We start from the raw sequence: 26,795 nt of genomic DNA on the forward strand, positions 1-26,795 counted from the left end.
GGGCCCTGCTGCACCCATGGCCACGAGAAGCAGGCCAAGGCAGGGCAGATACACGGCTCCCCGCACTGCTCGGGGTCTGATCCTGCAGCCTGCACTCCTGGCTCGTGTGGCAGCCCATCACTCCCTGCCCTCCCCAGGTCAGCTCCACATTGCCATCCTGGGCACAGGGACCAGCTGGCCCAGGTCCCTGCCCTGCATGTCCCCTCTCCAGCACAGCCCTCTGCTGTGCCCATCTCCCATCCCCAGAGCTGGGCATTCCTCTGGGGCCATGTTCTGGCACTGTCCCTCAGTGACCCAGGCTGGCACATCTCCCCTCCAACCTCAGCACTCTGCCTGGCCCAGGAGCCTGCTCTGGCACAGAACTGCTGTTATCAGAGCCTGAGCCCGAGGAGAAGAGGCTGAACGTTGGCCACTGTGGGCTGGAGAGTCACCAGAACCAGCTGCAAACCAGGGCTGCGTGGAGGCCCCAAAGGCAGCACACTGAGACACTGGCCTGGCAGGAGGTGGGTTGCTTTATTGGCTTTTATCTCCTTGGCTGCAGATAACACACACAGGGCAACTTATGGAAAAGAAACCGTATATACAGAGTGTCCATATAAATATTTCCAATGTACATTTTATACACAAGTGACAGAGACATTCCATAGCAGTGTCCAAAGCCTTGAGGTTCCAGCATTCAGCTAGAGGCTTGACCCCAATGCAGAGAGATGCTCCTCTCCTCTCCTCTTGCTCAGCTGGAGACCAGCCCCACCTGGGCAGCAGCGGGAGCCAGCGGGAGGCTCTGATGGAGACACTGTGTATGGCTTGGAGCTTTAACCTGGAAGGACAGTGACTCTACAGACAGACAGACAGAGCTGGGGATCCCAAGGTGACCATCCTCTTTCCCCTCTAGGTCAGCAGGGAGGCTGGGGAGGCCTTTGTCCAGGGGCAGTGCTGGGGAGGTGCCATCCTCGCATCAGCACACGGGGAGCAGTCTGGGTGTGTGCAGCCCTCCTGCACTGGCCAGAAGCAGAGGAGCTTTGGGGTGCAATGGAGAAACACGCACCTCCTGCTGCCCCCCACCTCAGCACTGCACTGGGGGTGTGGCAAGGCCAACACGGAGGGAGAGCAGGAGGGAAGCGACCACACTGACCTCCCTGAGGGAGCAGGCACAGCCATCAGCCTCCCTGGTGCTGCTGTGCAGGGGAGGCCACACAGCTGAGCTGTCCCCAGCCCCTGCTTTATCTACAGATGTGTGAGGGGAGCAGGAGACACTGCTCCCCATGCACGTACCGGTCACGAGAGCGGGCACCCTGGAGCCACCCCAGGATTGTGCAGGAGCCCTCACAAGCTGCCAGCACGGGCTCTGCACAGCGGCACGGCCAGAGGTGGCTGGAACCAGCGCAGGGGAGCAGACCTGGCTCCCAGCTGGCTCCCCGCCTCTCCTGGCTGGAGCGGGGCTCTGCTGGGGCAGGGACTGTGGGGCTCTCAGAGCCGCTCCTGCGGCCCTGCTCCGGGGCAGGGATGGAGGGCAGCTGTGCATGGCCAGAGGCTGTGCCAGGAACGGCACTGAGCTGCATGGGCACAATGGGGAGAGGGCCGTGCCAGGCTAGCCCGTGCTAGGGCCAGCACTGAGCTCCACGGGCACAGTCAGCAGAGGGCTGTGCCGGGCTAGCCCGTGCTGGGCTGGCACTGAGCTGCATGGGTGCGGTGAGCAGAGGGCAGTGCCGGGCTAGCCCGTGCTGGGGCTGGCACTGAGCTCCACGGGCACAGTGAGCAGAGGGCAGTGCCAGGCTAGCCCGGGCCAGTGCTGAGCTCCACGGGCACGGTGAGCAGAGGGCAGTGCCAGGCTAGCCCGTGCTGGGGCTGGCACTGAGCTCCACGGGCACAGTGAGCAGAGGGCAGTGCTGGGCTAGCCTGGGCCAGTGCTGAGCTCCACGGGCACGGTGAGCAGAGAGCAGTGTCGGGCTAGCCTGGGCCAGTGCTGAGCTCCACGGGCACGGTGAGCAGAGAGCAGTGCCAGGCTAGCCCGTGCTGGGGCTGGCACTGAGCTCCACGGGCACAGTGAGCAGAGGGCCGTGATGGGCCAGCCCGTGCTGGGGCTGGCACTGAGCTCCACGGGCACGGTGAGCAGAGGGCAGTGCTGGGCTAGCCCATGCTGGGGCTGGCACTGAGCTCCACGGGCACGGTGAGCAGAGGGCAGTGCTGGGCTAGCCTGTGCTGGGGCTGGCACTGAGCTCCATGGGCGCGGTGAGCAGAGGGCCGTGCCGGGCTAGTCCGTGCCAGGGCTGAGCTCCACGGGTGCAGTGAGCAGAGGGCAGTGCCGGGCTAGCCCGTGCCGGGGCTGGTGCTGAGCTCCACGGGCGTGGCGTTGTTGTTGGCGTTGGCGTTGCGGCGCGGCAGGCTGGGGGTCAGCGTGGCGGCGCTGTCGCTGGGGCAGCCGTGCTGCAGCAGGATGTCGATGCACTCCTGGCTGCCTGCTCGCCGGGCGTAGGCCAGTGGGGTCAGGCCCCGAGCGTCCCGGCTCTTCACATCCACTCCGTACTGCATGGGAGACAAGCAACTGGTCAATGCTACCTGGGAACCCTGTAGCCACGGGCATGGCAGCAGCAGGGGGCAGAGAGTGGGAGGGTGGGCATGGACAGGGCACCAAGAGAGTGGGGCAGGTCAGTTAAGTGGGCATGTGGGGAAACCACGGAAGCAGGATGGATAAAGGTAGCAGGGAGGTGGGGAAGCACTGGGATAGCACCAGAAGCACTGTGGTGGAGGTGCGGGTTCTGCCTTACCCAGATGAGCAGCTGTGTGAAGACCACATTGGCCATTGCGCAAGAGAGATGCAGCGCTGTGCGCCCGTCTCCGTCTCCGTAGGTCTCGTTCACTTCCTCCTTGGTGCCATGGGCCAGGAGTGTCACCACGAGCCGCAGGTCATCCTCCACCACAGCCCGCAGCAGCTGCTGCCCCAGCGGGATGTCAGACTGGGGCAGAGGAGCCAGAAAGAGCTTCTGCTCATACTTAGCCCGGATCCAGCGCTCCTTCTCCTCCCTGCCAGACAGGACATTGTCACAGTCACAGTTGAGACAGTTTGCCTGGGCCCCATGCACAAAAGGACACGAGTATCAGCACTGCCACGAGAATATACTTGTGTGAGCAGTGAACATCTGTCACACCCAGGTATGTTCTGCCTAGCCCCTGCCGTGCCCCTGTGCCCACAGCTGCCATCGAGGCTCTGTCATCCCACTCTGGACACCTTCTCGACACTCCGTGCCCCTCCTTCAGCTCCCTACGGACACGGTGTGCTTGCAGCCATGCCTGCACAGCAGCAGCAGTGTCCTGCAGCCAGCCCCGCAGCTGTCCGTGTGCAGCTCCGGCTGCAGCCCCTCACCCCCGGTGCTGTGGGCCCGTCTGGGGCAGCTCGGGGACCGTCCCTGCCCCAGGCCTGTGCACGGGCCACGGCCAGCAGCAGGAAAAGGCCAGCGCTGCACACGCCAGCCCAGTGCCACGGGAGACACCTTATCGCTGCCGCCGTCCCGGCTGGTGCAGACAAAGGCTGTGTCCGCGTCCGTCCCGCCGGGGCGGCGGATCGATGCGCGCCGGGCCCCGCTATCTGCTGCCATTCTCTCCATCTGCGGCGGGCGGGCGGCCATCAATGGCGCGGCGCGCATGCGCGCTGCCGGCGGGCCTGACCCGCGCCCCGGCGCTGATAAGCGCAGAATGGGCTCTTGTCGGCCTGAGTGACAGGAGAGCGGCGGCGATCGGCACAGACAAGGGCTGAAAGGGACAGGCCCTGGGGACCCGCACCACGCCGCCAAGCCATCTCTCTTAACCCCTTCGGCTTCGCAGCCGGCCTCAGCTCTCGGAGCCACGGCACGGCTGCCGTGGAGCCCCAGTGCCCCGCCAGGGTGGCAGGAGAGGGTGGCCAGTGCCTCACGGGCAGGCAGGAGCCCCACACTGGGGCATCTGAGGAATCCTGCCTGCCCCAATGGCTGCTCCCAACCCCTGCAGTGTCACCTTCTGTGCGGTTCCCAAGAAGCATCTCTGGGGTTCACCACCTCCCTTACCGACTGCTCTCAGGCGTGGGCTTGGGGTAGCCCTCCACCATTCCCTCCCAGACAGCGTTTGCGAGGGCGTTGCCGATGGCCGTCATGACCATGAGAAGCTCGCTAGGCCAGTCATCCAGGTCCAGGGAGCGCACACGGGACAGGTGGGTGCCCAGGTTGCGGTGGATCCCGGAGCACTCGATGCACATGAGAGCACCCAGGTTCAGGCTGGCCCAGTCCGGATCTGAGGGCAGCAGGATCAGTGTTAATAACCTGCCCAGACTCACCAGCCCGTCTCCTGCGGCTCAGACTCGTATCTGCAGGCACCAGCCCAGCAGAGTCCGTCCCAGCTGGGTGTCCCTGGAGAGGCCAGGCCCTCAGGCTGGCCCAGGAGGGGTCACAGGGTGGCAGTGAGGGCTGAACCCCACCCCGAGGAGCAGCTCCACTGCAGGACAGGGCAGGACAGACACACAGAGCAGGTGTCTCTGGGCTGAGACAGGGGGTGCCTGGTGCCTGGAGCCCCCTCCCCTCCCCTCCTGCGTGAGCCCCCCGCCCAGGGTGCCATCTCTTACTGGGAGCGTCGCAGTCCACGCAGAAGCTGTTCCCGCGCGCCGTGCGGACGGCCTGCATGGCCTGCGCGTCGCCCTGGCTGCCCAGCCGAGCCTGCAAAGAACCCCACACGGCCCTTCACTGCAGGCCAGCCCCCTTACCCGCACCCTGCACCCCTCCTGCCACGCCACACCACGCTCCAGCAGGCTGGCCAGCATGGCAGCTCTGACAACAGGCACTGGAGGGCCAGAGCAGCAGGGGACAGCGGGCCGAAGTGGGGAGGAAGGGCAGAAATGCCCAGGGAGGGAATGAACCATGCAGGATCCAGCCACATGGGCTGAAGAGTACTCTGTGGGCCAGAGCCAGGCAGGGAAGAGGTGACAAGAAACCCAAGGGAACTGCACAGTCCCAGGGACAGGACTGAACTCCCACTGGGAGGAGAGGGATCCCACAGGATTCCACATGGACAGACAGGCCAGTGTGGGACATGGAGGAATGTAGCAAAGCAGATGCCAGAGAAGACAGAACAGAAGCTGGCCAAGACCTCTTACCTTGTTTTTGCTGCTCTCACAGCCCTGCAGGCTGGCCAGGATCTGGCTCTCAATGGCCTGTACCCAGAGCTCCCGTTCCTCTGACGTTGACGCTTCAAAGAGCCATGTCTGGCCCGTCAGTGACACGATAATGAACTCAAATGGCTCATCTGGTTCTGGAAGAGAAAGGCGTGCCTAACGTGAGACTGGGAAGGAGGAGGTCTGCCATGGGACAGATCCTGCCATCGCACATGGCAGAGTTGAGGGAGCAGCAGAGCCCAGCAGGCTGGGACAGGCAAGTCCCGGTCTCCTCCTGCAGAGAAGAATGAAAGCTCTGTGCCAGCCCTGCACCTCACAGCTCCACTGGCTTGTGGAGCTCTCCCTGCCCTGTGTCCCACCCTCAGAGAAAGCTGCTAACCTCTGGAGCAGTGCAATCAGCTCCTCCACGGGGCCGGTGCCTGCAGCCAGCCCCAGTGCCAGGGCTCAGTGCCCGGCCTGGACGGGCCCTGCACACGGAGCGAGAGGCCAGGAAGAGGAGCCTGTGCAGCGGCTCGGCGGCAGCTCCTCACCAAGGCTTACGAGGTGTTCTGCCCTGCTGACACCTGCCAGCCTGGCTCTGCCTCACACGGCCCCCCACGGGCACAGTTCATGGGGTGTCGTGTCAGCCTCACACCCAGCACCAGCATTTACCTTTTATTGCCAACTTCAGTAGTTAGTGCAGTAAATGACTTAACTAAGCGGGGCCTGAATGGAATGACTAATAAACGTTATGTCACAGCACACGCTTCAGCTCATAGCAAAATGATTTGTAATTACCTAATTAGCGTTATGCAAATAACACCCTCATCTCCATAATGTGCCTTCCCAGCTCTCTATTAAAAGCAGGGAGTCAACTGCTCAGCTCCAGAGACAGCGCGGAGGCCGAGGGGCCTCTGGCCCACATCGAGGCAGAGCTGCGCTGGCCTCAAGCCTGGCAGGGCCTGTGCACACCGGGCATGACGTGGGGAGGTGAGCAGGGGAGTCTGGAGGGGTTTGAGGGGGATCCCCCTCCTCTCCCTGACTTCTCTGCCGCACAGAAGGCTCTCACTGCACAGGGGAGCAGCAGAAAGGCAGGCACTGAGGAGCTGCACAGCCCACAGTGACTGGCTGCAGAGGCCCCTGGCACGGGGGGTGAAGGGCACGGCTGAAGGGCACGGCCACCTTCAGCTACTGCGGGGCCTCCTGGGCCCACCTGAGCCAGGCTGTGTCCACAAACATCCCCAGAACACGGTGCAGCCCTGGGAAGCCTCCTCAGGAGAGCCAGGTCCGTTGGGCACGATGGGAGTGCACAGCCCTTGCTCCAGGCTCGTGGTCAGCACCTGCACGGACAAGCACCAGGCCTGGGGACCACCAGTGCTCGTGAACTGGTGCAGGAGCACAAGGCTGGGTCTCCACGCCATCCTGGCCTGGAGAGGATGGAATGACTCCAGCATGAGGGCTTGGCTTGTCCTTCCCAGATAGGAAGGCAAGGCTCTTTTACTCATTTCACCCTAAATCAGCCTGGGACTCCTCCTCTGGGGAAAGATGTCTGCAGCTGTGTGTGTCCTGCTGGAATGAGAGACTGAGCCCTCAGGAGGATGACAGACTGCAGGGAGGGGGTAGCTAGCCACGCTGCTGGACTCTCCCCTCTGTGATGCACAGATGTAACTGGGACATCCCACTTGTCCAACACTTTCCTCCAGCTCTCAGCCACAGGAGAGACCCCACAGACATCAAGTCCCAGCTCAAGAACAAGATTCTTGGAAAATATACAGCTGCCAGCCTGTGAATACTGGGAGAGGAAATAACCAGGCAACAGCCAGGCTAACAGGCATTGCCTCCTTTGCTTGCTGGCACCAGTCTCTGTGAGTGCTGCCAGAGCCCAGCACGGGCAGGGAGCCTCCAGAGGGCAGGGGAGCCAGGACCATCCCCCCCCAGCCCCAGGGCTGCTGAGCACTCCCAGCCCCAGCAATGAGCAGCAGCTCCCTGGACAGAGGCTGGCCAGGTGCTGCAGGGAGCATCTGCCGACAGCGCTCCTGGGGGACCCTGACACATCGCAACAGGCCCTGTTCTCAAACCTCGCCCTGCCTTGGTCTGAGCCCCTGTGGCTGCTGCTGTGCTGCTGAGCCTAAGCCAGCTGCCTGCACTGGGGAAGCACTGGGTGCACTTGGAGTCCTCCTCCTGCTGCTGAGCCACTCCTGCACAGCAGGACGAGGACATCACAGTCAGCAGGACACAGTGAGGGCTCCTGCTGAGGGCTCACACAGCTCCATCTTCCCTGTTCCTGTTTGCCCAGCACCTCCCCACCAAGCAGGCAGGCAGGAATCCCAGCCCCAGCCTTCCTGCACCTGTACACTTCCCAGGGAAGCAGATGTCAGCCCTGCCTGCCCAGGGCTCTGGTGCGGGGTCACTGCTGCTCCTTGAGGCACCACGCTCCCAGCACTCTGCTCAGGACATTCACAGCAGGGCAGGAGCTTCCCTCCTTCCGGGTGAGAGATTTCTGGGGCTCCAACCTGACTCAGACAGACTTTGCTGCTGTCACAGCTGAGGGACATTCCAGAGCCCTGGGGCTGCCCAGTGCCAGCCCTGGGAGCAGTCCCAGGCCAACCAAAGCCCTGGCACCAGCTCTGCAAGACGCAGGACCTCCGTTCCCCTCCTGCTTTGTGCCTCCTGGATTCCAGCTTCACGCCAAACAAAGGCCCTGTTGCTCTCGGAGCCCAGGAAGAGCTAACAAAGGACCACAGCTTTTCTGCTGTGCTGTGGCCAATTCCCCACCTCAGAGTGTAGGACAGCACTATGGGGCTGGATCTCTCTGGAGGCCTCAGCACAGCATGACTATGACAGAAGAGCGTGGCACTGCAGGGTCACACCCTGCAGGATTCACACAGGAGGACCAGCACAGTTGGGAAGGGAATCAAGGACTTGCAGCAGCTTTGAACACTGTGCACACCCACCTCCTGGGATGGTCTAGGACCAGTTCCCGAGCTCCTCGGGGCACCCATACAAGTTGAATCAGCTGTTTTAGGGAAAGCACTGGGTATTCTCAGCTTCTTCTGGGGAGAGGTACAGGTTTCCAATGTGGCAGGACCATTTCTGGCCGGATGACAGGGAGGCACCAAGCAGATGACATAAAAGAAGGGTTTAGACTACCCCTGCTGAAGCAGAACTGGCAGAACTCCCTCTCCTGCCCCATACATGGGCACAAGCTCCTTCCTGGAGGCCAGAGAAGTGCCAGCGCTTGCCAGCTCCAGCCTGACTGGGCTCAGACCTCAGAGGAAGCCACTCGTGCAGGAGCAGGGAGCCCTTCCCAGCTGCCTCTGAGTGAGCGGCTGCCCGGGGGCAGATGGCAGAGCCTGGCCCCCAGCCCTGGGATGGCAGAGCCCCCAGCCCCTCGATGGCAGAGCCCCCAGCCCTGCGATGGCAGAGCCCCCAGCCCCGGGATGGCAGAGCCCCCAGCCCCTCGATGGCAGAGCCCTCAGCCCCGCCATGGCAGAGCCCCTAACCCCGGGATGGCAGAGCCCCTAACCCCGGGATGGCAGAGCCCCCAGCCCCACCATGGCAGAGCCCCCAGCCCCATCATGGCAGAGCCCCCAGCCCTGCAATGGCAGAGCCCCCAGGATGGCAGAGCCCCCAGCCCTGCAGCTGCCCCAGTGTGCTGGTGGGAGCCCATTACACCAGATCCATTAGAATTAGTGGGCAGTGGAAATGAATGCGCTGCCTCTCTCTCTCTCTTGATGATTTTTTGATGATGTTTTAAAGACTGAGCTCCGTGAAGAGTTGCTGAGCAGAGTGGTGTGAGCCGGCTCTGCTAATGGGTGTTAACCCCACGACCCCCTCCCAACACTGCCCCAGAAGCAGGGCTCTGAGCAGGAGCGGGATTAGGAGGGCATGGCCGGACAGCAGGGCCCCGTGGCACCCAGAGCCCAGCGGCAGCCAGGAGCATGGGCAGGGCCGGCAGGGACAGGAGCAGCCCAGGGCAGGCTCCCTCCCTCTGCCAGTACCCCAGCCCTGGGGCAGCACCACGGGGCTGCCAAGAACGAGGGATGGAGACATCCTGTGCAAGACCAGAGGGACAGCAGGAGGGTATGCACTGCCCACCAGGATGCAAGGGAGCCTGCACCTGCTGCCCAAGGCAGCCCTGGGGCGAGGGTGCCCAGTGGAACAGCGTGTCCCACTGACACCTGTGGGATGCCAGAGAGGAAAAGGAAGGGGAGCTGCAGTGAAACAGAGTGCTGCCTTCACAGCTCATGCCAAGCCCCCTCTTTAAGCTCTGAGTGCGGGGAAGTACAGCTCGGAGCACAAGGGGTACACTGGGGAGCTAAAAACACCTCAGCTTCAATACGGGGCTGGGGCAGAGCTTGGTCCTGCTCTGCAAAGGGCGCTGGCTACACCCTGCACTGGTGCCCAGCCCAGAGAGCCTCCTGTAGGGACCCTGACGTGGAGCCATGGGAGCAGCAATTCCCACCTGCACTCCCACGGACACCCTGCTTCTCTGTGGGGTGCACGTAGGCAGCGTGGGACAGGCTGGGCCCATGCCTCCCCCCTACCCCAGATGCCCCCACACAGCTTGGGGCAGCACTCTCAGAGCACAGGCAGCAATAAGGGGGGCTGCTCCCCTGCCCCAGAAGCACCAGGATACGAAGCAGCTCTATGAGGACAGAGGACGGAGCAGTGTCCCTCTGGTCTGCATCAAGTGCAGCAGGACTGCGCTCCCAGCATTTGGACATGGCACAGCAATTCCCTTTCTACACAGGGCACTGGGGAGAGCTCCCCCACGCCAGCCCAAAGGCCCAGGGCAGCACTTTCTTCCCTCGTGGGAAGGGAGAGTTCAGCACAGGGGATGGCAGGAGCATCTCCATCCCAGCACACCAGGCAGAGAGCCTTCCACGCCAGACAGCTTCCCAGCAGGCTGCTTCCCGAGCAGATGGGGAGCAGGACAGTGCAGGACACCTTCCCTGCAACCCGACAGATCCAGCAGAGAGGAACAGGATTCCACTCAACATCAGCAACACAGGAAGCAGAGTTGCCACTGAGCCCCACTCCTGAAGCAGAAGTTTCCTCTGTCAGCTCTGCTCTTCACCATCTCCCAGTCACATCCAGCCTCTCCCTGCATGCCGTCCTTCTCCCACTCCCACCCCTTCTCCCGCTTTGTGCTGGCTCCCTGGAGGGAGGGGATGCAGGGAGGGGTGGGGGCACGCCTCCAGCATGTGGGGCACAAGGCAGGAACCAGGGCAGGTCCTGTCAGACATGCAGGGAGACCCTGGCCCGCAGCTCTGCTCTCTGGATGCCAAGCCTGTGGAAGGGTCCTGGAGCAGGGCAGCCGGCAGCCCCTGGCCTCGGGCGCTTGTTTGCAAGCTGCGACTGTACCATATCATTATGAGGTGTTTGGGATATCAACAAATTAGCAGGCGTCTGGGAAGAGAAGGATGCAGCACCATTCGTAAATGTCAGCTCGCTACCTCCTCATTTTGCAGATCATTAAACCCAATATTCCCAACCTGTATTAGTGCGACAGGGACAGGCCCTCCGCGGGGACAGGCGCCGGGAGAGCGCAGCAGGAGCAGCGCCGTGCAGAGCCCCCAGTGCCCTGTCCCGGCGCCCCCAGGGCCCAGAGTGCCCCAGGGATGGCGTGGGGCCGGGGGCGGCAGCAGCGGGGACGCGAGCGCAGAGGGGCACACTGAGCTGGGCCAGGAGGCATACGGTGGGGTCACAAACGTGTGCGGGGAAGGACAGTGTGTCAGGAGGAGCAGGTGCTCCCAAGGGACGCCACAGGTGCACAGGGGTGTGCAGGGGGTCACGCAAGGGTCCAACAGTGTCGTTTCTGTGTACGTGGCAGGGAGGATGCAATGTGGGGTGCAGTGTGTGCACAGGGGGGACAGGCCTGGGGGTGGCTGAAGGGCCGGGGGGTGTGTGCAGGTGTCAGGGAGGCAGGTCACAGGAGGGAGGGCACAGACAGCATGGGCTTCATGGTGTGAGCAGTGGCTTGTGGCAGGGTCAGGGGTGTGCACATGAGGGTCCCTCAGAGGGGAACACAGAGCTGTGTAAGGTCCCCAGGAACCACAGACTGAAGGGGTGGGACCTGATGGAGACAGGGGACCAGCTGAACGACAGAATGCCCAGCACAGGCTGCCTCCCTCCCGCCAGGACTGAGCAGGGAGCTCCAAGGTCCGTAATGAGCTGGAGTGCCTTGTTAGCACTGAATTAAGAGGCTTGGTGGAAGGAAGCTCGGGTGACAAAGCTGTGTGGGGCAGGCGGGAGCTGAGCGATAGCAGCTGGAATCCCCAGCAATCTGGTGAGCACGGCTCAGCCTCACACTCCTGCCTTGCCACGATGGGCCTCGACAGCCCCTGACAGTTGGCATTAATCACGCACATCGCCCCAACACAACTCTTTACTGGCCATCAATTTCCTGTGGGTTTTAAAACTAAAAAACAAAGACAAAACCGCGTCGTTTGGCCGCCACTGAGAAGCACATTAAGGGGCTGTCAGCTTCTCGCCATGCACCCTGCATCACTCTTTAAGCACATGAGAAGTTCATTATCCCCGGAGCTCTGGCAGCCATGGGGAGAGTGGAGCAGGGAGCGTCGCAAAGGTGCCGCTGCCCTCAGCCGTGTCTGCTGGCTCTTGGGCCCTCCCGGGAGCACCAACAGGGGCCCAGGGTCCAGGCAAACAGGAGAGGGGCTGCAGGGGGCTGTGGGCTGCTCCCCGCCAGGACAGGGCACTCCTGGCCACAGAGCCGTGCTGGGCTCTGATAAGAGCAGACTTTCCCAATGGTCCTTGCAGGACGACACTGCACCTACACCAGGGGATGAGCATCCCTGTCCCCTGACAGCCTGACACGCGTTTGCCAGCCTGTGGGTGCTCCCTGACAGCCCGAGCTGCACTCCCCAGCTCGGTGACATCTCCGGCAGCCCAATCCCACGCCTGCCATAGTTTGCGGATGCTCCCTGGCAGCCTGACACAGAGCTCTCTTTAACATGAGCCCATGTAAAAAAGCAACAGCTCGTTTGATTTATGATACTTCAGAACAACTAAGATTCAATTGCTCTGCACGTCCCTGGCTCTGATTACCTCCTAAATGAGATAAACTGATGGCAATTTATCCCCAGACCTCACCAACTTTCCCAGGATGCTAACCTGAGCTGCTCGTGCCTGGCTCCCGGCGTGGGGCGGGTGGAGGCAGGTGCAGGAAGCCCGAGCACAGCCCAAACGTGCTCCCTCCATAGCCCCAGGGCTGCTGCTGCCCACAGGGACCGCAGGGATGCTGTCACCGAGGCTGAGCCTGCCTGGCCCCTGCAGCTCCTGGAGGGTGGGGAGTTTGGGGGTGTCCCTCCACAGTACTCCCCACACCAGTACAGCCACACTGAGTGAGCTAACAGAAAGCAGGGCTGCTCACTGGGCTGTCCCCACGCTCCTGCCAGGACACCGAACCCTCCACAGAGGGACGAGCACCACGAGGGGACAGCAGCTCGGCCACACGGGATGGCAGCTCTGCCACAGGGCGCGACAGCCCGCTCCTGGCACAGCAATTTCACACTTTCACCATGCTGACTATGCAGAAGCAAAAACCTCAAATTACCCTGCTCTGAAAAAACTGCCATAACTGTTCAAAGCAGCTAAAAAAGATTCAAGGGCGTATCAGTCATACTTATGGACATCAGTCCACGACACAATCCACTGGCCATGCCCATGGTGTGGGACAATGCTCAGCCCAGGGTTCACAGCTGGACCATTCAGACATTGGCTCAGCATCTCCTCATGCTTGTTGCCAGGCTCTGATTGGCATGCAGGACAGTGACCCATCATGGGTGGCACCTGAACACCAGTCCCAGAGTCACTCACTCCTCTGCCTTTGCCCTGCTGGTCTTGCTGATGAGCTACCACAGTGTCCAGAGCTGCATCAGTTCTTGGAACAGTCCCGGAGCTCAGAGCAGGAGAGAGACCAACCACATCAATCCCAAAGGCACCAGGGCAGGAGCTGTGCAGCAGGCACGTGGCAGGGGGGAATGGAAAGGATGTGTGACCCAGCTCCATAATTCATACTGAGCACAGGGGTGCACATGGTCCTCTCTTGAGGATGTCCCCCTCATGCCAAAATGGGGCACACAGCTCATTGCTGCTGGCACTGGCCAAAACCAAGCTGGGAAGCTCAAAGTGCAGCAACAGTGGCTGCTCCCGTGGACTCAGAGCATGGTTCTGCTGGCACAGACGCTGCCCACAGCAGCAGGTCCTGTTGATGCAGGGCAAGCTGGGAGCACGACAGAACTGACCCAGCCTCTGGAGCTCCAATTTTGCAATTGGATCAATTTTCCAATATACTGGTTAAAAAAGAAATGTGAGTTCAGTTTGTCAATAGCTGACCAGAAGCCAGCCACCCACCCTGCAGCAGCCCATGGCAGCACTGTGGCCCAGCACAGGTCTGGGAGCAGCTGGTTGTGCCAGCTCTGCCCCAGCAGCACTGAGTGGGCAGGGGCTGCACCCACTCCCCTCTGGAGAAGGACACAGGGGCCTGGACAGCCTGGGTTCACACTGGAGACGTGGAGGATGGGCTGCCTGTGTGCCTGTGGGTTGTGCTGTGCTGTGCTCCCCTCACTCTGCCATGGTGTTTGCACTGCTCCTTCCACTGCAGCACTGGAGGACGGGCTGCCTGTGTGCCTGTGGGTCACGGGTGCCCCCTCTGCTGTGCTGTGCTCCCCTCACTCTGCCATGGTGTTTGCACTGCTCCTTCCACTGCAGCACTGGAGGACGGGCTGCCTGTGTGCCTGTGGGTCACGGGTGCCCCCTCAGCCCCAGAGCAGCTCAGCCGCCTGCTGCCAGCACTGTGGCACCAGCAGCACTGCAGAGCACACACTGGGGGCTCCTCCTGCTCCCAGTACTGGTGCCAGAGGTTCTGGCAGCACGAGGATCCACAGCGTGCAAGGTCTGTGCAGTGACAGATGAAGTTTGGCAACTGACACTGGTAAATGAAGTTCTGTGTTGAAAAATGCCGAGGAAGGCACGCTGTAGGAAAAAAGTTACATTGCTAAAACACCTGATAGGGCTCTAAATTAACTATATCAACCTGAGACACTTCAGGTAAGACAGACCTCTGCCCAGCTCACCACCACAGCCAAGGACCAGTGCAGGAAACAACAAAAATACTCTGATGCACTCATGCTTGCCCCATGTCTCCACCCCCATCACTCCACCTTCCAGGGATGCTGCCAAAGCAGGAAGGACAGAAAGAGCGACCATGTGTCTGAAGAAATATGCCGGTGAGATGATGGAAAACCTGGGATTGCTCAAAGACTCCTGTCCTGGGCACACAGGAAGGGTGACAGCCCTCCAGCCTGTGCATCTGGGAGCAGAGGGCTGGGAATTCTGCCAAGCACGCATGTGTTGTTCAACAGGAACTAATCAAATTTTAAGACTTCAAGCAGTGGTTAGTCCGTGTTACTGCTTCATAAAAGTGTTCCCACATTCAATTCCCTTTTCCACTAGGAAATGGCATCCCATTCTGTGTAAGGTCAGGTCCCAGCCTCTGCACCTCCCACACTCCATCAGCTGAGCGGCCGCAGGACCAGAGCTCCTCTGCAAGCACTGACACACCAGTCCTGTGCTTCCTGGCCTTTGCTGTGCTCAGGTGAGAGCCCTCATGTCCACATCACAAACCCAATCACCACAAAGGTCAGCTTTGGACCTCCTTTACAACTCCCTTGGCATTTTATTTACAGGGCAGGACACACTACTTCAGCACATGCTTTCTCAGTCTCACGTGTGGGGGTGCAAAACCATGCCCTCCTTCACTGCCCCACTATTCATACAAAGAATGAGCCTCTCCTCTTGCCCAGCACTGGGCTGAGAACTGCAAACCAATCTGGGCAGGGCAACAGTGGGTCTGAGGAGGTGACACACACACAGAGCCAAGAACAAAGTGCAAATACAGGCAACGTTTCTTGCTATCCATGGGACACCAGTTTGACAGACTCAAACGATGCTCAAGGTTCCTCAATCCACTACCACAGAGGGGAAGCCTGTCTTAGACTTGTGCATTTCAGATGCAGACAACTACAACAGTGAAAAAACCCAGCAGAGCTGCCCAACTCTGCACATCATCAGACGATGATCCCAAGAACAAGAACTTGAGCTGCTCTGCTATGGGACACCTGGCTGCTGGACTGCAGGCAGACCGGTGATTCGGAGCAAGGCGCCAGGACAGGTGCAGCACCTTCAGGTACAGACTAATATTTCCTGGATTGCTTTGCATCAATTGTTAGCTTCAAACACTTGTACTGAAACTTCCTTCCCTGTGAATTATATCTTTACTTTGGTTCACTGCAGAAGCTTATTGAGTGCTGTGGGACAGGATGACCAAGAATAAAGTCACATCTCACTTTTCCAGCAGCTATATCATGATGCAGGCTTTAGAGAACAGGACTGCCAGGCTCATCTCCACCTGGACAAATCTGGGGTCTTCCCCATGCCTTGCAGCCTCCCTGTCAAGCTTTGGGTCCCTCTTCAGCAAGCACAGACACCAGAATTTCCCAACACAAACCCCATCAGTTCTCTGAACATTGGGAAAGCAATGCACATGCCTTCAGGGGTCCCCTGAAGTAGACCAGCTCTTCCAAAAGACCCTTGGCTTGAGGCAGGTGCCCACCACAGGTCTTCTAAATCATAAAAGTCTGGACAATTTACAAGTCAATGGAATTAGGTCCCTGCAGTGGGAAGTGTCTGAGAGCACACCTTAACCATATGGTGTACTCTCAGGTCTGCTGCTACAGTTAGCAATTGTAATTACCAGTGACTGTCTGAGCACACACAGGCATGATGGTGGTTGTGCAGGACATGTGGGAAACGGAGGGAAAGGCAGATCAGAGAGGCTGGTAGCCCTTTCCTGCCCCAGCCCAAGCTGCTGGGACAAGGAGTGCTCTGAGCCCCAGGTCACCGCTGAGCCCTGCATGACGAGCACCCCAAGCCCCAGGCCCCAGAGAGCACCCAGGACCCTGTGAGCAGCAGAGCTGCCCCAGGCAGACCCTTCCTACCTTCTGCTGCCATGCTGGGGCCATCCAGCCGAGTTGTCCCTGTGCTCTTTTTCCGGCGATGCTTTTTCCTGTTGGCATGTGGTGACGGAGGCGGCTCCAGCTTTGGGCTGGCAGCACTGGAAATGTTTGGGCTGGAGCTGAGGGAGTCGGCAGTACCGTTAGCTGGGGAGAGAAATAAGGCAAGTCATGCACATGGGACAGTGACACTCCTCTCCCAGAGACACCAAAGCGCTCTGGAGCCAGCCCTGGTACTTGGCTGGCTCGACCCACACAACCCCATGAGACAGGCCAGGACCTGCAAAGCCCCATGGCACAGGGCCACTCCCACACCCACTGCAGCTGAGGGCTGGCAGATCCCACAGGGGCAGCCAGGCTGTACCCCCTTGGCACTGGGATCCGTGCAGAACGATCCCACAGGGCAGCCAGGCTGTACCCCCTTGGCACTGGAATCCATGCAGAACGATCGCCCAGGGCAGCCAGGCTGGGCCAGTCTGCACTGGGATCCGTGCAGAACGATCCCACAGGGGCAGCCCCAGCACCCGCGCAGCCGGACACGTGCAGCAGCACCCCTGCAGCAGCCCGGGGTCCCCAGCGCGTGCCCCTGGGGAAGCAGTGCCCTCGGGCAGTGCCCTCACAGGGCTGGGAGGCGTTTTGGGCAGGGACAGCCCAGGAGGTGGTGTGGCTCTCGGGGCAGAGCCGGGCCCCAGAGCCCGTGCAAAGCCCTGCCCTCCCAGCACTGCTCTGCCAGACGAGGTGACTGGGGCTGCCACACTCAGGAACCTGAGCGTGATGGGCTCAATAGGCTTCCGATACGGAGCTGAAGAAGCTGCATCCCCAGCAGCAACGCACCAAATTTATCCTCAATCATACTGTTCCTTACAATTAATAGCAGAATTAGAAACAATCAGGGAGCTGCCTAATTACTGTCAATTAGAGTGCGCTAATCAAGCTCCGATCACACACACACACGCTGCCGCTGCACTCACCATTAAATGTCAAATTTCATTAGAGACCAGCAACAAAATCAAAAGCCTGACATTCAATTTCAGCAGCACACACAGCGCAGGCTTCCAATCAGCATAAAAATGCAGACTCCGGGGAAGGCAACGAGGCGCAGGAGTCCTCGCTGCACTGTTAACCCTCTCCTAAATCCACTCCTGCCTCTCCAGTGTCCACCCAGCCCAGGGCACAGATGGCAGCTCCACGCCCAGGACCCCTGCCCTGGGCAGCTTGCTGTCCCCTCTGCCACAGCCCAGTGTCCCCCAGCAAGTCCTGACTTCCCATTTCCCCGTTGTGTGGCACCTGGAGTTAAGAAAGGAACCACAGCACTGCACAAGGGCAGCAGCTCCAGCAGTGGGATGGCAGGGACCTGCCAAGCCCTTCTCCCACCCCAGCCCATCCTCTGCTCCCTTGGCTCATCCTGGTTTGCTCAGACTGGTTTTTGGGGCTTGGTGGTCTCGACAAACACCAGAAGTGGGGTGGAGAGAGGCACAGAGGGTCAGAGGCAGCAGCTGCCCCAGCAGGGACCGAGGTGCAGCTGGTGTCCCCTCACACAGCTCAGAGAGGCCGCAGCCTTGGAGCTCTCCCAGCTCTGCTTTCTCCTCACTGACACACACCAGTAGGGTGTTTCTGCTGCTATTTATCCATGGGGAAATAGTGCACCCTTGACAATTAAGACAGATAAATCTAATAAAATCAGACTCCAGTTTTCTAAATATAAGTTACTGATCCTGCTACAGGACCGTGCTTAGAGCAGGTGTGAAGCACCTTCAGCTCCCAGCCATATGTCACAGGGGACCTGAACTTTCTCATGGCGCTACCATGCCACACGTGGTGCCTCCATCCTCCCTCTCCTGCCTACCTGCTCACCAGGATGCTGCCCGGGCCCAATCCCACACCTCGGGCACCCTGCCCCGCTCCAGGCTCAGTGACAGGGTTGCACATTTCTGCACTCCTCTCCTGTGGCCTGCTGAGAGCCTGGCAGCTCCTGAGGGAACCTCACCCACGTCCCTGCTCTCACTGCCCAGCAGCCAGCACAGAGCTGGGCACTTGCAGGGCCCCGTGGGACGGGGACAGGGGGGCAATGGCGTGGGGGCAGCACACGGAACACACTCTCTCTGTTAGATCAGGCATTGCTCACTCTGTCCTTCCCCAGGAGGGCAACTGAACCCCTCTGACCCACACAAAGACTTCCAGAGCCCCAGATCACCAAGGGAACCTCTCACAGGCACACCTGGGACCTGCTGGGCCCTTCTCCAAAGCAGTCAGCCTTAGGGGGGCCCTGGGACCCCACAGGTGGGCTGCAGAGCTCCCACACAAGGGACAGATACAGAATGTGCTGGAGCACGTTCGTATGACTGTCTGGCCCCATCCCACTGCTCCTCCATGTACTCTCCAGGACACAACCAGAGCAGGCAGCCTGTCCCCAGGAGCTGGGGAAAGCTCCTCACCTGCCCTGCCATGCGGAATGGAAGCACAGCAGAGAGCCTGGCCCTGGCAGAGCTGGGTTCAGCTGTGGGCAGGGCAGCCTCCCCCAACTCAGCTCAGTTCAGCTCAGCTCCTCCATGGAGGGAGGGCTGGCTGCTCTGCTCTGCTCTGCTCAGCTCAGCTATGTGGGAAGCACTGCCCCCACAAGTGCCCCCTCCCTCAGCACACTGAGAGCCCAGCTCTGCCAGCTGTGCTGTGGGAACACAGAGCAGGGATGGGGAATGCCTGGGGCCCCTCTGCTGTGCTGTGGGCCCTCCAGAGCAGCTGGCCCCGTGCCCAGTCTGTGCAGCACTGACAGGGCTTGGGTGGTGGCACCTGAGAGGGGTGAGCCGCCACCAGCAGGCAGGACAACAGTGAGCATGGGGATGACACCCCATCCCTCCAGGTCACTGGCAAGAGCAGCAGCACAGAATCACAGAATGGTTTGGGTGGGAAAGGACCAAAGCTCACCCAGTGCCACCATGGCAGGGACACCTTCCACTGCCTCAGGCTGCTCCAAGCCCTGTCCAACCTGGTCTGGGACACCGCCAGTGATCCAGGGGCAGTCACAGCTGCTCTGGGCACCCTGCTGCTTCACCACCCTCTCAATAAAACATCTCTTCCTCATATCTAGTCTAAACTCACCCACTTTCAGTTTAAAAACATTATTCCTTTTCCTGCTACAACAGACCATGCAGATCAGCTCTCATCTCAGTCTTCAGTTACTGTGCACAGAAGACGCAGATAGATCCAGGCGCTGTCAGCACAGACAGCTCCTCCATGGACAGGAACAGAAGGACAGGGGACAGAGGGATGGGGGCAGAAGGACAGGTGGCAGTGAGATGGGGGACAGAGGGATGGGGGCATGGGCTGGCTTGCTGTCCTGCGCCATCCAGGGAAGGACAGGGCAGGGCAGAACAACACGCAGCACGGCCACACCAGCCCCCAGGTCTGCAAAGGGAGGAAGGCTGAGACGTGCCAGGCAGCTCCGGGTGCAGGAGGGAACTGGGGCAAGGAGCTGCTCTCCAGAGGGCTCACGGCACAAAGCTGTGCCAAGGCAGTGCCCCGTGCGGCGCTGCATGAGCGCACCGGAGCTGCTGCTGCTGCCGAGCACGCCGGGCACGGAGCTCCCGCGGGCCGGGCCAGGCGCCGCCTGGGGGGACCCTGCCCAGCCTGGGGACCCTGCCCGGCCCGGGACAAGCCCCAGCCGTGCGCAACCCAGGGACCGTTCCCAGCCCGGGAAAAGCCCCAGCCGTGCCCAGCCCAGGGACCGTTCCCAGCCCGGGACAAGCCCCAGCCGTGCCCAGCCCAGGGACCGTTCCCAGCCCGGGACAAGCCCCAGCCGTGCGCAGCCCAGGGACCGTTCCCAGCCCGGGACAAGCCCCAGCCGTGCCCAGCCCAGGGACCGTTCCCAGCCCGGGACAAGCCCCAGCCGTGCCCAGCCCAGGGACCGTTCCCAGCCCGGGACAAGCCCCAGCCGTGCGCGGCCCAGGGACCGTTCCCAGCCCGGGACAAGCCCCAGCCGTGCGCGGCCCAGGGACCGTTCCCAGCCCGGGACAAGCCCCAGCCGTGCGCGGCCCTCGCAGCGCTGCCTCCGGCCGGCCCTGTCCGAGGCCGGGCTGCGGCACATCCCGCTCAGCGCTGCGCCCTTCCGCTCCCCGCGCCCGCGCTGCCCCATCAGCAGTAACAGTCTGATTAATTCGCTTCCAGCAGGGAGCTGATGGGGCCAATGATGGAGCCGCTGCATCAGGCGCGCTGAAATTGATAGTTTTTCACAGTTACAAATGAGGAGCCTCCTCAGCTGCAAATGGCGCCCGCACAGTCGGACTCCGGTAATGATCATAAAGAGGCTCCTTTAAACTGCGAAAGCCCCTGGGAGCGGGCGGGGGGGCGGCTGCCGCGCTAATGAGAACTACAAGGGGCGAGCAGGCATGGAAATGGCTCCTCCACTCTTGATGTGCATTTAACTGCTTTTTTAGTGCGGCGGCAGAGCCAGGAACGAAGGAGTGATGAATGCAGCACAAAAGCATTTATTTTCCAATTCGGCAAAGTGGCTACGTTGGGAAATGTATGAATTATTTTAATTCACTCAACTGTCCTGAAACATCACTGAGAGCGAGTGAGCGTGGGGGGAGGGGGTGGGCCGTGCTCGGTGTGTGCTCCAGAGACAGGAATCACTCCTATTCCTTCAACTGCCCCGAAATGTGGGACGGGGGGGTGCCAGCAAGGTGCAGCGATGGGGGAAAGCAGCGGCACGTACCCCAGCGCCCCAGCACGGAGCTCAGAGCAAGGTCAGAGCACAGGGCTCCGAGCCATCCTGCTGCAGAGCAGGGGCCCCTGGCTGGAGCTTCTGCATGCCTTGCAGGACAGCTTCCTCGCCGGTGGGACACTGCCAGCTGACCCGCACCGAGGGGACAGCCCAGCGAGGCCCGAGGCTGTGTCTGACACCCAGGAGCACACTGTGGGCTCACAGCCGCAGGGCAGAGCTCAGCCCGGCCCCACGGCTGTGGCTGAGGGGACAAGGCCAGAAGGGGCTGGGGCAGCTACTCACAGGGGTTGGGGCAGCTGCCGGGGACGGCCACGGCCTCGTTCCACTGGTCGGCACTGGAGACAGAGTAGGAGCGCTGGTGCATCCCGTCCGGCTTGGAGCTGAAACCCACCAGGTTGATGCCGCTGATGGAGCGCTCCGAGTGCAGGGACGTGCTGCTGGTCGAGTGGGGAGCACCTGCAGGAGAGACACGAGCACGGACTGACTGACTGACTGCTGCCAGGAGCACGGACAGACTGACTGACTGCTGCTTGGGACAGCCTGCTGCCCGGGAGCATGGACAGCCTGCTCCCTGGAGGCACTGGGGGAGAGAAGGCAAAGCTGTCCCGTACCTGATGTCACATTCCTTGGGTGGCTCCACACAAGGACAGGCTCTCCCTGGCTCTCCTCTCCCAAGGGGTGCTTGTGCATCACCCCAAAGGTGCTGATGGAAGAGCCCAGCACATCACACCTCCCAGAGGGAGCCCAGCTCAGTGGGCTGCAGTGCAGCACCCTGGGATGCACAGCTGGGATTCTGGCACACAGCTTCCCCACAGCTGGAACTCACAGTCATGATTTTCACTAGAGCCTCTGGCCCCTGGCAAACCCAAACCCAGCCCACAACCAGCACAGCCACTTTCTCCTCTCAGCTTCACTTTCCTGTGTGTCCCTGGCAGGAAATCCAGCTATGCTGAGGACACTGGGAGAGAGTGTGAAATCATATGGAGGGTGCAAAAGAAACCAGCAGATGTCTGTAAGGTGGGGGTGACAGGTGGAAGCTTCTTTTCCCACAAGCTCAAAACTGCTGCATCTGAGCCCAGAAACCTGAAGCCCATAGAAAGGAGTGATTTTGGGACTAGAGATTGTCACAGAGGACAAGATCACTCAGTGAGGCAAAATGGGTCAAGTGTTCCTGGATTACAGGAATACCCAAAATGCCCAGAATAGCCAACAAATGGTTCTGACAGTGAGCACACAGCCTCCCTCCCGTTCAGTCTGCAGGCAATGTGCCCCAGAGGACACTTGCCCGAGGGATCCCTCTGCACCTGCCCAGCACCAGCCCCCTCCCAGCTCCCCTCAGGCCATTCTGCTCCAGCCACTGCGCAGCCAGCGCTCTGGGAGCTCAGGGCTGAGAGAAGGGGCCCTGTCCCTGCTACAAAGCTCCTGCTCCTCCCTCCCTGCCCCGAGGCACCGACACTGAGCTGGGACTCTCAGTGCAGCCCACCTGGCCATGGCCCAGGGCAGGGCATGAACAGCTCCAGGTGCTGCACACCCACAGCTCCTGCAGCCAGGATGAGGCTGGGCTGTGAGGAACCACTGGTCTGATGGGGCTGCTGCAAGTGGGAGCCTTCCAGGGAAGCAGAGGAACACCTGTGGGAGCAGGTCCTCAGTGGGAGCTGCCACAGCCAGGACAGCTCACCTGCCTTCCTGTGGGAAACCACATGCACTTGGCTCCCATGGATCCCAGCATGGCTGAGGTGGAAGGGAGCCCTGGCATCATCCTGTACAGCCTGGGTCAAGTAGAGCCCCCCAGAGCCAGTGGCCCTGGACTGTTTCTGATGAGTGTGGAGCATCTCTAAGGAGGGAGATGCCATAACCTCCCTGGGCAACCTATCCCTGTGCTGTGCCACCCTCTACCAAGAGCAGAGCTCCACAGAACCCCACGTGAAGCCCCAGAGCTCATACATAAATGTATTTTCTGTCCTTACAGTTTCCATGAAAACCCAAGTGTTGCTATTTAGATATGTAGCATTGCCAGGGCTGCCAAGTGTCTGACAGGACAGCTCAAGAGTCCAAACACCCCTGGAAAGGTAAGTGCTGAAAGGAGGGGTGACGTGGCCACCAGCCCTGCACCAGGCATGGCTGCCACCCACCGTCACCACCACCATCACCATCATCATCACCACCACTCCTTCATCACAGCACGGCATGTACCTCCCACCCTCCTCTTCCCTGTGCTCATCCTGCACCAAAATGCACAGCCCTGCATGGCTCCCCTGTGAGCCCCCCTGCAGCCCCCACCTGCCAGCAGTGCTGATGGAGGTCGTGCTGGGACACGGCTCCCTGCACCTGAGCTGCCAGGACCCTGCAGTGGCCTGCACCCTGTGCTCCCCAAGCTGCCAGGACCCTGCACCCCAACGTGCCAGCCCTGTGGCCTGCACCCTGTGCTCCCCAAGCTGCCAGGACCCTGCACCCCAACGTGCCAGCCCTGTGGCCTGCACCCTGTGCTCCCCAAGCTGCCAGGACCCTGCACCCCAACGTGCCAGCCCTGTGGCCTGCACCCTGTGCTCCCCCAGCCTGCAGGGCCCTCCTCGCAGAGCCCCTCCACACTGCCTGCCTCCAGCCCGGCTGCTGCATGTTCCCCCTCCCTCCCTCCCCTTGTTCAGCGCCACAGAAACACGTGTAAAACCATGACACTGACTTTGCCTCTAATTAGCCCTTAATTTACAAGACACACTCGGAAGGGTAATTAGCTGGCGCTCCGCTCCTGACTGCTGCATCCATCTCCTCTCTGCCTCCTCGTGGGAGGGAGCCTGCTGCTGCTGAGGCAGGGACAACGCTGCTCTCCTGGGATGGGATCAGCTCGGGCCTGGGAATGGGGATGGGACGGGATGGGATAATGGGATGGGATAACAGGACGGGATAACGGGATGGGATGCTCAGAGCTCAGACAGTGTCTGCCAGCACCAAGCCCCAAGTGCCCCCAGCCCTGGTTATGGCCACAGCCACGGAGCAGAGGAAGGTTATTGGAATATGAATCCCAATATTACCAGTTGGATTGTGCCTGGGCCAGTCTGACCCTCGCTGCTGGGCCAAAGGCAGCAACTGCGGTGTATCACCCCAGAGATACCTTGGCTTGCTGGAGATTGCAGCTGGGCACTGAACAAGTCCAGGCTTGCCAGGAACTCCATTTAGCTCAGGAGGAATGGCTTCAGGTGATGGTGAAGAGAAAAAGGAGAGGATTCTGCTGGAGGGTTTAATGTCCAGAGTTTTATTCCATGGTTACAGAGGTCTGAACGTGGGCAACTGCTCCAACAGAATCCCAGCCGCATGGTCTCATTCACCTTTTAAGCTCAGGGACAGGGGGAGGGGGGGTACAGGTGAGCCACCAACCAGGTGAGAGGGGCAGGGTCTCAGGGGGGGATGACACCCAGTCAGGCCAATGACCTCTGGGCATAGGGGCATCCTTTGAACTTGACCAACCACACGACGCCTTGCTGGAATGATAAACCTGATTGACAGGACTCACTCAGCATGGGGGCAAGGGGGAAGGGAGAGAGGTATAGGCACACGTGGGGAAGTGACCTGGAAGTGTAAAATGGGACATTACAGCACACCACAACAAAGGTGAAGAAGGGAGAGCAGAACCAGAGGGCCTGGAAGAAGCTTCCCCTGCAGAGGGGAAAGTCCTGCAGGAGTCTGGGCAGTGCAGATGTGACCCCTGCTCCCTCCCCAAGCCAGGCCAGGAGCCCCAGCCCAGCAGGACATGCCCTTCCCTCACACTTCTGAGGAGCAGCACAGGCTGCCACGAATGCCAGGGTTCCATTTTGAAAGGAGCAGCTTCCACCAGCCCCTGCAGCCCCTCCAAGCTGCCTGGAGTCACCCAGCTTGGGGAGCTCCCTCTCAGCCCAGCCATGCTCGCTCACAGACCCTGTGCTGTGCAGCTCCTGCCTCTCCCAGGAGCTGCTGGGGGCTCCAGCAAGGCCAGAGCTTTCAGGATTGCATCCCTTTGAGGTGACAGCCTGGCAGCTGTGGGTGTGCTCCCTGTGCATGGGGTGAGGGACAGGGGACATGCAAACCCCTCCTGCCTCTGGGCCAGCGCTGCAGGACTGAACCCCAAACTGCTGACAGCTCCCCAAGCCCCTCTCCCCGTCAGTCTCCTCGGGACCCCAAAAGAGACTCACATGGCTCCCTGTGCTCTCACATGGTGCCTTTTCAGTACAGCCCAGCTGACAACGTGGCACTGGATGGAAAGCGACACAAAACCAGAATGGCATGACGTGTGGCAGCCCAAAGGCTTTGGGGAAACACCAGCCAGGACCCTGCACCCCAATGTGCCAGCCCAGCCCTGTGGCCTGAGCACAGCCCTGTGGCCTGAGCCCAGCCCTGTGGCCTGATCAGAGCAAACTGGGAATTCCTCATTAGGGTGAGGCTGCCCAGGGAACAGGATAAAGGGGAGTCAGCCAAAAGAGCACCACCAGTCAGGAAGGATACAATTTGCAGAGTCACTTGAGGATCTTTTTAGGATCTCTTTAATATTTTCAAGAGCAATTTGGCAAATAAAACACAGGGTCTGGTGATATTTCCTGGTGACATTAGGCTGAGTGCTGCTACCAGGCCCTTACAGTGTGGAGGAAACCAATTTTGGCACAGGGAAGGGGCTATGCTGAACTTTCAAGAGGCACCAGCTGGAGGGGGGCTCCCCCTGGGTTCAGGGCCAAGCACAGGGCAGGTGTGTCCCCTGGAGTGCCAGGCTGCTCCCTCACAGGCAGAGGGACCCTGCTGCTGCTGCACATGGGGCAGGGAACTGTCACTGTGTGGCTCAGGGTGGCCATGGAAGAGCTCCAGGATGGGTGAGGCCACCCTGGCATGGAGCAGACCCTGTGTTCTGTGGCACTGCAGAGGCCAACAGCACAGTGCAGATTAATGCCATTAACTGCCTGCCAAATGGTGTCCCAAGGAGTCATCAGTCACTCTGCCCCTCAGCCACTTGTTGCCAACCTGTCATCATCTATTCCCAATAAAAACCAGGATTATTGTGAGTCACCTCAGCACACTGGCTCCCCAGAGCCTGGCTGGAGCCTGCAGCTGAACAGGGCTCAGAGCCTCCCCAAAAGCTGCAGCAGCTCAGGACCCTGAGCAGGGCTGAACAAGCTCCAGCTCGTGGGACACCTCCTCTCCCAAAACCAGCAGGTCCTTGAAGGGAGGTGAGAGCCAAGGCAGAGCTGCCTGCCTGTGAACCCTGCTGCTGGGGAGACACAGCTCACCCCATGCCAAGGAGCCAGCAGCTGCAAGGTGACCGTCCTGGGAGCCCCTGTGGCTGCTGCTCCCAGAGCCTGCCCAGAGCCAGGAGCGCCGTCAGGCTGCTTTCTAAACAAAGCACTGCGTGCTGTCACCTGGACAGTGCCGTGTCCTCCCTCCTGAACACGAGCCCAAACACCCGGGCTGGCTCCCAGCACCCAGGAGCCCCAGGAGGCAGAGGTGCCATTTGAAAGACATCACCCCTGGGCTCTCCCTGGGAGCTGGTCCCCATGCTGAGCACCCACAGAGCTCCCAGGCGTGGGGGGCACGTTCTGGGGTGACAGACGGACAGACAGACGGACGGACAGACAGGTGTTCTTTGGGTGACATACAGACAGGTGTTCTTTGGTGACAGACAGACAGACAGGTATTCTTTGGTGACAGACAGACAGACAGGTATTCTTTGGGTGACAGATGGACAGGTGTTCTTTGGTGACAGACAGGTGTTCTTTGGGTGACACACAGACAGGTGTTCTTTGGATGACAGACAGACAGGTGTTCTTTGGGTGACAGACGGACAGGGGTTCTTTGGTGACAGACAGACAGACAGGTGTTCTTTGGTGACAGACAGGCAGACAGGTGTTCTTTGGGTGACAGACGGACAGGGGTTCTTTGGGTGACACACAGACAGGTATTCTTTGAG

General features: G+C 60.5%; 1 protein-coding gene across 2 annotated transcripts in view; it reads right to left on the bottom strand.

The window, feature by feature from the left end:
* Nucleotides 1-2,056: 2,056 nt before the first annotated feature.
* The window catches only part of AGAP3 (ArfGAP with GTPase domain, ankyrin repeat and PH domain 3), a 111,911-nt gene continuing 87,172 nt past the window's right edge, over nucleotides 2,057-26,795 (bottom strand). For both annotated transcript variants that reach the window (XM_058811518.1, XM_058811511.1), the window contains exons 12-18: nucleotides 21,155-21,328; nucleotides 16,138-16,299; nucleotides 5,117-5,271; nucleotides 4,589-4,679; nucleotides 4,038-4,260; nucleotides 2,766-3,021; nucleotides 2,057-2,523 (exon numbers count right to left, since the gene is read on the bottom strand). In XM_058811518.1, coding sequence (XP_058667501.1) covers nucleotides 2,308-2,523; nucleotides 2,766-3,021; nucleotides 4,038-4,260; nucleotides 4,589-4,679; nucleotides 5,117-5,271; nucleotides 16,138-16,299; nucleotides 21,155-21,328 — 1,277 coding nt within the window. In that variant the 3' untranslated portion in view covers nucleotides 2,057-2,307. The remainder of the gene's footprint in view (nucleotides 2,524-2,765; nucleotides 3,022-4,037; nucleotides 4,261-4,588; nucleotides 4,680-5,116; nucleotides 5,272-16,137; nucleotides 16,300-21,154; nucleotides 21,329-26,795) is intronic.

This window comes from Ammospiza caudacuta, chromosome 1 (assembly GCF_027887145.1).
Source record: "Ammospiza caudacuta isolate bAmmCau1 chromosome 1, bAmmCau1.pri, whole genome shotgun sequence".
Classification (NCBI taxonomy): domain Eukaryota; kingdom Metazoa; phylum Chordata; class Aves; order Passeriformes; family Passerellidae; genus Ammospiza; species Ammospiza caudacuta.